At 29.7% G+C, this 12912-nt stretch overlaps 1 protein-coding gene across 1 annotated transcript in view; it reads left to right on the forward strand.

Moving 5' to 3' along the window:
- The window catches only part of LOC106461313 (kielin/chordin-like protein), a 119315-nt gene that overhangs the window by 17066 nt on the left and 89337 nt on the right, over window positions 1-12912 (forward strand). Inside the window, exons 8-12 of the mRNA XM_022388562.1 lie at window positions 2322-4125; window positions 4667-4860; window positions 6636-6715; window positions 8064-8160; window positions 10588-10838. Coding sequence (XP_022244270.1) covers window positions 2322-4125; window positions 4667-4860; window positions 6636-6715; window positions 8064-8160; window positions 10588-10838 — 2426 coding nt within the window. The remainder of the gene's footprint in view (window positions 1-2321; window positions 4126-4666; window positions 4861-6635; window positions 6716-8063; window positions 8161-10587; window positions 10839-12912) is intronic.

The following is a 12912-nucleotide window of genomic DNA, read 5'->3' on the forward strand; positions in this document are numbered from 1 at the left end:
TTCACATCTTACCCCCCCTCCCCCCCAGTGGCACAGTGGTATGTCTGCAGACTTACAATTTTTTTTAGAAATTGGGTTTTGATACCTGTGGTAGGCAAAGCACAGATAGCCCATTGTGTAGCTTTGTGCTTAACTTCAAACAAACAAACACAGCTTATCTTGACTATGTGTGATTGTTTTAGTTTGAACTTATATTATGAGACTTTAAAGTGCATATAATTGCTAGCTTAAATAATTTGTCAAATGCATCTGGAAAATCAAGCATTACTTTAATCAGACATGCAAGAGTAGATTAGATGGTTAAGACAAACTTTCAGTTTTTTGCATTATGAAACATAAATATGAAATGTTCATAAAATTTAAACAGTTCAATGTTTTTGTTAATTTTTTTAGAAAAAAATTCATTACATATACTTAGCAGTGTGAAATTATGATTATGAAAGTATGTATTATTCATGACTTTGGCATCTGTTTCTCATCTTAAGTCTTGTGATATCTTTTCTTCCAAGTGGTGAATATGAGGAAGTTCAGTTGCATAAGTACATATTACTTTCCTTTTGGTAATCAAAAACTGCATAAAAAAATAGCAATACAGTGTTCAAGAGCTCATTCATGTGACAACTCTATTATTTATTGTATATGGTATTTGCTGTATGCATATGGTATTTCATTTTGTTCTCATTACTAAATTTTGTGCTCCCCAGTGGCATAGCAATATGTCTGCAGACTTATAATGCTAGAAACCAGGTTTCAATACCCATGGTGGGAAAAGCACAGATAGCCAATTCTGTAGCTTTGTGCTTAACTACAAACAAACAAATACTAAATTTTGCAAAACACTTATCTGTTTGCTGTTCTTATTTATGTTGGTAGAGCATCCACATATTTTCACTGTCTCAAGCTTTAACTCAGTGTTTCTTGTAAAAATTAAGCAAAAGTAATTCTTGACACTTGAAGTGATAACAAAACTCATTAAACTTTTAAAGCTGAACCTGGTACATTAATAACTAATACTTTTAATCTCTAATATGTTAGATTATGAGTTGGCAACCTAAATAACAAGAAGAGCCATTTTTTTTCATATTTTGTAAAAATGCAAGATACTGAGAGTTGCAATGCATGTTACCCCTATTTCAATAATTGGACTGCTAGAGGGTTAAAGAACTACATGTGGCTCTGGAGTTGCAGGTTGCTGACTCTTATGTTAAATTAACATGAAAGGTTTTCACATTTTTATGTTAACATTTATATTGAAGGTGGGTAGCAGCACTGTTTCACAGCCTGTAATTTGTCTGTGTTTTTGTATTTAAGAAAGAGACAACTAGCATTATTCAATTAACTAAAGAAAACAACTAATTAAGAAAACTTAATTCTAGCCTTCAACAGGAATTTATTCATCAGATAGAGATTTTTTTTTCAACTGATTTTAAGATTTGGTTGCTATACATGAAGATGGTCACAGTCCTACAAAAGCTTTCTCATAAACCCATAGATAAAGAATAATTTTTCAGTTTGCTTCTTTACATCCTCACCACTGTAACAAAAAAAAAAAAATACACACACATATACATGCACATATATATAAAATTTTATTTTGTACAGCTGTGAGGATGTAAAGAGGTAGGTTTAAAGATTATTCTTTACCTGTAGGTTCATGAAAAATCTTTTGTAGGAAGGTGACAATCTTCATGTATAGCAGTCAAAACTAAAAATCAGTTGAAAAAACATATTTTTTATTTGATGGTTAAATTCCTGTTGAAGGCTAGAATCAATTTGTTTTTAAATTAGTTATTTTCTATATTTACTTTAATAATTTCTGGGATATTATACCTAACACATTGAAGTGAATTGATAATCTGGATTCTATTGAATTACCGCTGGGTAATTTAGAAATGGAATATTTTTAATTTTTTTTTACAGTAGCGCAAACTTCTTTATCTTTATGTGCTGAGTGACTCTCTTTTATGTGATTGACTGTAGTTTTCATATTATTTTGTTATTTTCTGGTTTAAGAATGTAATGTATTCAGAATAATGGTCTGAATAACATATTATATATAAATATCTTGTACTTGAACTTAGGTGAACTTTTCAGTGTTGCACAGTTAGTGCTATAATCTTTTTACAAGTGTTTCTTAAATTTAGTGATTTAGTTTTATTAAATTAAAAAAATTAAAAATTCCATATTATAATTTGTAATATATGAACTACAAACAATTAATGCAGAATAACTTACAATGTTCATTTTATTTGTCAGATATGTTTTTGTTATTTATATTCATGGATACTATTGTTTAATACTTTATTATTCTAATTGTTCAGGATATAACAGTTTTGGAGATCATGATGGGATTATTGCTTATGATGTAAAAGGCTTTGACAAGGAAGGATACAATCGAGCAGGCTTCAATTGTCAGGGTTATTCTCGTGATGGCTGGAATTATTATGGACTCTGTGCTGGTTGGAAGTATGAATGCAGGGCCATGTCCCTTTATGACTGTCAGAGAATAGAAACTGAGTATCCCTATTTAAAGAGGCAAGTTGTGAAGTTTGCCTTAGGTAGAAAATGTGAAGAGACTCAATGTGAAGAACTCTGTGGTTGTATGTTTTTAGAGCATTCCTATGTTTTGGGTGAGAAGTTTAAAATGGGGTGCACATCATGTGAGTGTCAACTATCTGGAATAATACATTGTTCATGCCCCCATCTTCTTGTTAGGAAAGAGATAAGAGACTTGACCATAGAGGAGTTGAAGCGATTTCAAGAGGCTGTGAAGTACCTCCAGACATCAACAGGATTTCCATCTAGGTGGCATTATTTCACTTCCTTATACCACGATTACATTGCTCAGGCTCATGGGGGACCTTTTTTTCTCCCATGGCACCGATTCTTTTTAAGACTTGTTGAGATGGAACTTCAAAAATTAGATTGTGAAATTACAATTCCTTACTTTGATTGGACTGTCGATGTTGGAGCCTTAGATACATCAGTTGTTTGGCAGGCAAATTACTTTGGAGGAAATGGAAACATTGATGATGGGTACTGTGTAACTTACCATCCTTTTAAAGATTCCTTGCAGCCACATTGGATGCCTTGCCTCCAAAGAAACTTCAACTTGTCTGTACACTTACCTGATGCAGTAAACCTACAATTGATTCTGAATGAAGAATCATATGACAACTTCAGAATTAAGTTAGAATCTATTAGCAGCCTTTTTCATCTTTTTGTGGGGGGCCAAATGGCCTCCCCAGATAGTGCTTATGATCCAATCTTTCTGGTACATATTGCTTTTGTGGACAAATTGTGGGATAATTGGCAGCACCAAAAGAAAACTTCTATTCCTCAATTTCCACCAGAACTTCGATATGTTCCAATGATGCCTTTTGATGTCACTCCTGATGATGTACTTGTAAGTCACCAGCAACTTTGTGTGACTTATTTACTGCCAACAGAAGGTACTCCTTGTAACGCTAGTACAATTGTGTCTCATGAACAAGAAAATAGAGACTTTGATCTTAATGGTTTTGACAGGAATGGCTATGACAGAAATGGTTATGACAGCATGGGTTGGAACTTTAATGGATTCAGTAAAGATTTCTTTAACAGAGATGGTTTTGATCATAATGGATATGACCTTTCAGGCTATAACCGTTATGGATTTGATAGAAGTGGCTGTAAAGACACTGGATTTTGCATTAAAGTTGGAATAGAAATCCAACCTGATAGCCTACCTGGTGGTTTTGACAGTAATGGCTACAATCGCTTTGGCTTCAATGTTTTTGGTTATGATAGAAGAGGCTATGACATCTATGGGTTTGACAGCAAAGGCCTTGATGAAAATCACTGCAGTTATGGGCATGAAGGTCCATTTTATCCTCACTTCAAACACTGGGTAGAGGAACAATTATCACTAGTTCCTATTGAGAAACTTCCAACAATTGAAAGAATTTGTCCCCAGATGTCCACAGTTCCTAACTGGTGGCTAGAGTTGGTTTGGCTTGTTAGAGATGGCCAAGTTGATGTGATAAGAGAATTTGAGGTCACAGTAACTCTTCAGCATCCAGTGGATACTAAATATATAGGAGAAACTTCTAATGGAGAATGGCAGCCACCTATGCCTGATGAAAGGTGAATTTTATGTAAATCTTTATTTTCATACAATCATTTTGATTATAATAGACTTTTTTGTATGACATGTAGTTCAAATTTATCATATCAATTGGTGTGTTTTTACTACTAACAGACTTAGTTCTGCATATCAGTTTCTTGTTTTCATACTGGAAAATACTCATCTTGTCATGATACTTTTTTACCTTTTTCAGTTTTTATAGTAACTCTGTTGTGATACAGTGAGTGTTTGATTGAAACACAGTTACTTATATATATATATATATATATATATCTTAAAAGTCTAATCTGACTACTTCAGTTTTTTATTTTTATTTTACAGGTATTCTACTTTGTTTTTCTTTTTTATATTTACAATAAGCAGGTTGAACCTGTGACAGTCATTGTGTTTGTTGAAGTTAAAATAAATGATATATAGTGAAGTTTTACAATACTTTACATTTTGTTATTAGTATAACTTTTTAATGCTATGAAGTTAAATCCTAGTTTTACAGAATTCTGTAAGATCTATAAATTTTTTCAATGTATCAATTTGGGCTAGGTTTTGTTTTAAGCTAAATTTCTACACTGGTTGTGATATGGGAACCATGCCTTTGCTCTGTACTCATGACAAATGTACAAATGCCTCCTGTCCTGGATTTCCTGATGCTCACTGTCAACCTAAAGGATGTGATGTGTGTGAAGCAACATTTGTGGATGGATCATCAGGAGAAACTGTGGAGTGTTTGAATCAAAGTAATCACTTTATATTTTATAGAAACATATACATGATATCGTTTATTTACATACTTTGGTTCTAGCTTTTTTTATGTTAATCAAAACTGTATGTTTTTATCTATACCGAGGTATATATCTGATTATTTCAAGTGTTTACAAATTGTTTACAAGACAGCTGCAACAAAGAACAATTTTGTGCAAATGGCAGCATCATTTGTAAGAACATATCTCTGACCTTCTTTTCAATGGCATAATTGGATGTAAATTTGTTAAAACAGACTTAAATAAAGATAATTTTACATTGTTTTTGCATGTTAATTTAGGACAAAGTCAATACCGAAAGGCTGACTCTTTTGGAGTATTATAAGGACTGGAGAATAAACCTTTGTTAATTATGATTATACTTAATTGATCATTAAATTATAATTAATTACAAAATAGTATTTTACTAATTAGCTCAAACTGCAATGTAATATTTGTATATATTGTTAAACATTACTTTTTTGGTTGTTTCATTAATGTACATTTTAGTTGAATTATTATAGTTCTAATGAGAATGTTTAGATATTAATCACAAAGATGCCAGTTTGTTTATTATTTGGATATGAAAATATCTCTTAATTATTACAATACAGACACTTTGGTTTGACTTGCATATGATGATTAGACATAAAATTGTTTGACAGCTTAAATACTGAGCATAGTTTGAATTGAGTGTAAGGTAACATCAGTAAAGATTTTTGGTATATTTTTATTGAAGGAGAATAACATTCATTGTATGTAATACATGCAGGGCTATTAATTTAAACTTATCATTGTTGTTAAGTTCCATGACCATGTAAAATAATATATATATTTCAGTGTTTAATAATTCTCAACTGTTTGCTTGACATATATTTTTATGTAATTATAAAATTATCTTTGTAGTAGTTGTAGTTTTATCCTAATATTATAAACCAGCCATGATCTGTAAAACATTTTCTGTAGTTTTCATGCCCTTCACTTGAATTTTCCTTATTCTGTCATTTTCACGCAAGCCATTTAAACTATGCTTTCTTGCAGGCATTATGTGTTAGGACAATAAATTTTTGTCTACTTGAAAAAATTACATAATCAGACAAATAAACTCACGTAGACATAACTTTATTTAATAAAACTACACAAGCACAGATAGCCCATTGTGTAGCTTTGTGCTTAACTTCAAACAAAGAAGCAAACAAAAACTACACATAAAATAAACATTAAAGCAGTGTAATGGTCTGTTTAAAACAATTATATGCAGTCAGAAAAACAAACTCATTTATACATAACTTTTTTTAATAAAATTACACGTATGTAACTTTACTTAATAAAATTACACATAATATAAACAATAAAGTAATGATATTTGTTATAGTATACAGAGTATGAAACAATTATGAGTATTCAGTGTATGACACAGTTTTACAAGTTGAAACAAAGAAACTCACAAAAATGAAGAATAAAACTGTAGTAAAGAAAAAAAGTAGCTAAAAGTTGTTTATAGCAGTCAATGAAATGAACCAAAGCTAAGTTATTGCAAAGTAAAGTAATGTAAAATTGTAATGAAGGCAAATTTAGTTGAATATGTAGAAACTTCTGAATTTGTGTTCACAAAGTGATAAGCATATAGTTTTTAATGAACTGCTTGTGCACATTTTAGACCTAAAAAAGTCAAGAAATTGTATTTAGTATAATAAAACACTTGGTTGCTTACCAAACATAATACATACAAAGTACAGATAAGCCACCTAAGAAAAATATTTCACTGACAGAATGCCAGGACAAAAATGGAACTTTCCGAGAAGATGGAGAAGTGTGGTACGAAAATGTTTGCCAAAAATGCAGATGTGAGGTATGGTCTTACTTAAGAAAAAAAATGTGAAAAATTCATTGATAAAATTACTCCATAACAAATAGTAACTGTTTTAAGTGTGACAACTCAAAATACTGAGTGCTAGTTTTTAACATACCTAACGTATGTGGCATGGTCTGGATTGATTTCAAAAACAGATCTTTATTCATTATAGAGTTTCTTGCATTTTTGAAATTTCATAATAGATTGGAATAATCCCTGTTTTAATTTTTGTTAGCTCTTATTCTTTTAAAATTTACTGAAGAGTTGTTTGATGAGAATATCATATGGAAATAATTTATATTGTGATACTGTCTTCCTTAGAAGTTTAATATAAGTTTATTATCTTATTGTGTGTGTTATTAGTTAAAAGTGTTATACATTGTAATCAGTTACACAAGTTATTTTCAGGTTAGTGGTTTACCAAAGCTAGTATTTTGACATTTTGCATAGTGGCTCATAGAATGACTCTAAGTCTTTTTTTTTCAAGTACAAACTTTTAGCTCATAGCTCCATCTTTTGACCGATTTGAGATCTAATTACAGCCATGGCTATTGAAGATTCCCTCTTGTTTTTATATATATAGTGATTTTGTGAGATTTTTTAACACATGATCAAATTAGTATTGACCAAAATATGTAATCATACATCAATGACTTGGTGTTAATTTTTTATCAAAGTAATCTTTCTTTTCTCTGTTTGTAACTGTTTTATTGTAATTTAAAAATAATGTCAGTCTTCCAGTAAGTAGCATAAATGTGATGCAAAAATCAGTGGTAATTAAAAGTTAAAATGTTTTTATATGCTAAAGTTTATGCTAAACATGAAAATATTTTTCATGCATATGCCATAATCTTTGCCATTCTTTATATTTTTAATTGAAAAAAAAATTATGCATACTCCCTATGAATGACCTGGTATATCTGGAGTTCCTTCAGAGGGTCAGCAGTAAGTTTGTGGACTTGCAACAATGTTAAAATGTGAGGTTCGTTTCCCCACAATGAATAGATTGCAGATAGTCAATTGTGTAACTTTGCACTAAAATAAACAACCAAAGAAACAATATACATCTGGAAATAGGTGTAATACAGTTAGAGAAAAATTGGCATGAATTATGAACTTTGGACAGTCTTAATCATCTAATTCCTAATAGTTTACAAGTACATGTTTGTAAGATACTAGAACATAACAGCTTTTCTTTATGCTAAGTAATTATTTATATTCTAATGCATAATTTTTTTTACCTTAGTGCAGATAATACTGTGCCATGATTTTTATGTTTAAAGTATATGTGCATATTTTATTTTTTTATTAGTTGTGCTTTTCAGTGACAGTTTCAGTTATTTAGGCAGGTCAAGTAACATGCATACATGTGACATGCCAGAAAAATTATGCCTGTCTTCACCCTATCAGGAAAGATGGACAGTGCTGTCCTCTATGCAAAGGTAAAAATGTTTTAACACAAGCTGCCAGAAATGTAAACTTATGTTGATGAATGTTTTAAGTTAATTATTTGCACTTTAAAATATGTTTTATTTTAGAAATCAAATATATTGTCGTAAGCTATATTTTTAATGTTGTAATTTTTGTTTGCTAAAGAGCTGTGCATCTTACTGATGACATTAAGATCAGAAAGTTTAATAAGATAGACTTAGAATACCTAAAAAGTCTTGAAAGATTTGATATCAAGTTTTCTAGTAAATTTGAAGGTAGATTACAGATATGAGATATTTGTGAAGAGTATAGAGATGCTTCAAAATAGTAGAGCTGGTAGAGTGAATCAGTCAGTGTTTTCACATTTTTTTGTTACTTTATCAGCCATGAACTTGTACAAGTAAGTTTATTTTTACATTAGTGTAGTACAGTTAGTGTGATTGTAAACTTAGGCCTACAAGTTACAAAGTGTTATAAGCCTGAAGAAATGTTAAAGAAGAAATAAACCAATTTGCTTTCATTTACAGGGACTGGTGTTTAAATTGTTTTCACAAGATAATTTAAAATAATCCACCAATAAAAGAATAATGTTAAAACAATATATATTGTTGTGTATCATTAAAATATTTAAGGTGATCATTATCTTAGTTAGTTACAAAAAATGACATGACCCTTGTGGTACAATATAGTGTCTACTACTAGCCTTATAAAAGTTTATAGAGTAAAAATAATAAAAACATTTTGGACTTAAAAAAAAAGTTTGGAACATTTCGTATAATGGAGTTGTAATGTAAGTTTGAATTCATCATTACACACACAAGTACAACTACTTTTGCCTTTACTGTAAATGCTTTTGGTGCTTTGCAAGCTACACAGATTGAAAATGAAGTTTCATTGTTTTTACAGTTTCTCCTTGTACCTGCTCATTATCATAGAATATTTGATAAATTGGTTGAAGCATAACAGAAATATAATCCAGTCTATAGAAGCTGCAATTAGGTTAAAAAATAGGGAGATTTTTGTCTATAACAGCAATAATGAAGTTAAAATAAATAATTTTGGTCAGTTTATGGTTGCACTTTTATATTGTTTCATCAGATGATTAGGGAAGCTGCTGACTAATCAAACGTATTCAAATTGAATATAAGAAATTTTAGGGAAATGGCATAATACTTTAAAAAAAAATTGTATACAGTTCTTAATAAGGAGACAAAGTTACACAGTTTAAGTTGTTCCTTTACTTAAACTTTTGAGTGTAAACATATTTAAATTTTTGTTGAAAATACAGAATATTCAAATAAATTTATAATGGAGCTTTTTTTCTTCACAAGAACACTTTAATACTAACTATTCTATAGTATGGCTGTTGCTTTTACTATGAATGAAAATGTAATAATAAAAGAAACTGCAATAATGCAAATATTATCAAGGTTTAGCAGATAAAATTTCAAAGTAGAGTTTGGATTCTTAGAATTTCTTCATATTTGACAAATTTTGTGTGGATTAAAATGTATTTTTTAAGTAGATAGTACTGTAAAATAGCAAAACATTATGATATCCTATTCCATAATTAAAAAACAATTTTTGTTCCCATTCTTTAGCAATTTATAATTTAAAGGTTTCATTGGGTACTTTAAAGTGAGCCATCTATCATAACTGAGCATGTTTCTGTTTTTCACACCAATGTATGTACAGATAAGAAAATCATTTTAAAATGTTAGAAATAGGTGACTGATAGGAGTATATAACTGTGTGTCATGCATTTGGGAAGTTAATGACAAAATAGTGTGATGAAGAATAACAACTAAAAAGTAACCAGCTTACAATTTAAGGAGAAGTAGAGAAGCTGAATTTCATGGTTTTAAAGTTACAGTTAAACTAGGTTCTCTCTAATTTTTAACTTCTACTTATTCTCATCTCTATTGACATTTTATGAAATTGTCTGATTTAATTGAAACTTTACATTCTGTTAATGTTTGTTAAGCAATTCTGGAAATATTCAACAGGTTTATTAGAATGTGCTCTTTTTAACAAGTGAACAGTCACTTAGTGGTGAATTTAGCTTAATTTTTTACATAGCAAAGAAACTTTTTCTTATAAATAACAAATGTTCTTAAAATAAAGTTCTTGTTAAAAATATTTAAACGTTCAAGTATGTCTATAATTTTTTTTCTTAATTTATTGAAAGTTTTAATTTGTATAAAGAAAATTACTACAAGTTCTTTTTAAAAGAATGAACTGTATGATGGGTGGTCATAACTTACAAATAAAACTGTAATTAAATTCATTAGATTTTAAAAATTCTTTAATTCAACTTATTTCTTCACATATTAAAGTATAACTCCTTACAGACTTGTAAGTATAATTCTGTAATAACTATATCCCCATAAAAACTCAAAATTGATAACTTAAAAACTATCTTTTATGTGTATGAATAGGTTGTATGTATGAAGGACAAGTATATGAAAACAACACGAAGTTTAATCACCCCCAAGACCCATGTCTCACATGCATATGTACAAATGGGACAGTACAGTGTACTAGTACTGTCTGTCCTTTGACAAACTCCTGTGACCCAAAAGACCTTATAACACCTGTAGGTCATTGCTGTCCTCTGTGCACTACATGTGGACCACATCAACATGGGTCACATTGGCAAGAAGAACCTTGTAAAATATGTACATGTAAGGTATGCACTGTGTCTAGTAGCTATTTGGAGTTATTTTGAAATTATTATTCAATGCAAGTATTATATGTTTTACAGGTTTTATGGATGGGAGTCCATAGTTATGCCTAATTTTCTAATTATACTAGATTTTAATACATACTGAAGAACAAATTTTTAGTGATGTTTCCAGTATTTTTGTAAAGTAATCTTCCTAGAAATGCCTTATTATGTACAACAGTGGCAAAAACTGTAACTGAGGGCTAGCATATGAATATATGACTAATAAAACACAGACGTACACACAATCAGTGAGTTAAATAATATGATTCTTTATTTACAAATAAACAGATAGATATATAACATAAAAATAAACAACACATTTTAATTTTTACTGTTTTAGAAATCCTTTGACTACTTTGTTCTGATCAACAATTAACTCGTCATTTATCACAGCAACTAAATTATAATAACATCTCCATACATTCAGAGGACCAATAATCACAAGAATATTCAAAAGCCATGAAGTTAGACACTGAATTTAGGATTTGACCAATGCAAAATGATTGTGCATTTTACTTGATGAATACAAAAACAAGCTTTAAACAGTGCAGTAATATAGAAAATATCCATTCTTGATTGAAATGAAAAGATAAGAGCTGTGTAAATGTTAGGTGATTGAACTAGATCAACCATTATCTCAGTAAATAATCTATACTATTATTCTGCTTGTATACATTAACACGACAAGCTTATAGTCACATGAAAATTAAATGATCATTGCCAAATATTAAAAAAAACAAAAAAAAACGCTTGAGATTTGAGTGTTTGTAATGCACACTGAAGAGTTTTTGACATATTTACATAAATTATATATGATTAAAGTTCAGAAAATAAAACTGGTTTTATTTTATACCACTTTTTGCTTTCTCAGTTTTTTGACAAATGTCTTCATAAGGAAACTGATTACTGTATTTTAGCAAAGCTGAACTTACTGCTGGTTTCTTAATGAATCCCACATAAGAATAAAAATAAAAACATTGATTGAAAAACACATGGATGGATATACATTAAACAGTGATAAATACTGTTTCATAACAGTGTTGTTGATTATAATATTATTAGGAGTAAATAGTAGATAATTAAATATTAGCATTCAAAAGATATTTCATAGTTTAACTTACATAATTGAACATTCTGAAATATATCAGTTGGTAGTTAGTGTATGCAAAGTAAAGTTTCATTTATTCTTGAAAGTTATGGAAGTACATTTGCAAAACTTTCACAGGAAATGTAGTTATATAGAAGATTATAAAACCCAGACAAGGTCCTAGTTGCTTTCATGATGTAGTTTTTGGTGATAATTTGTATGATATATATCTTTTTAGCTGCTGTAATAAGGCTTTATATGTAATGCTTTGCTGCATAGCACTCGAAACATTATATTGATAAATGTCTGTCATGGGTTTTAAACTCCCCAAGTGCAGTTCTTGATCTATTTTTCTTATGTAAAATTTGCTAAATTCTTTTCATGATATTTTGTACACTATGTTTTTTTTACATGATATAATTCTTTCAAACCTTGTTGAGAAGCTAAATAGTTTCTCTTCTGATAAGTTGTATTCAGGTTAAATGCAGATCCAACAATTGTGTTTTTTTAGAATTTTTCCAAGAAATTCAACTATCTTTATGGGTAAGCCCATCTTCTTAACAGTTTTGTGAAGTTGTTTAATTAAATTTTTTACTAATAAAGAGAATAATCCATATAACAAGTTTGTCTTGTGTCCATGTGTGATATTTTTAACTAGTTAATACTGTAGCAGCTATTTATTAGATCTTAATTAATACGTTTGATATATTGGGATAGAGTCACTGTAAGTATATAGAATGAACTTAAAATACTATTGATATAGAATTTATACTTTACTTTTTACACAGGTCAGGGAAAAATTAGATCTACTAATTCGATGACGAGGAACCCACTTTGAGACTAATAATGGCTGGAGACGGCGTTAAATAGGTAGTAGTAGAAAAAAATATATATATATATTACTTACTACTACTACTACTACGTACTACTACTACTACTACTACTACT

This window comes from Limulus polyphemus, unplaced genomic scaffold (assembly GCF_000517525.1).
Source record: "Limulus polyphemus unplaced genomic scaffold, Limulus_polyphemus-2.1.2 Scaffold38, whole genome shotgun sequence".
NCBI classification, from domain to species: domain Eukaryota; kingdom Metazoa; phylum Arthropoda; class Merostomata; order Xiphosura; family Limulidae; genus Limulus; species Limulus polyphemus.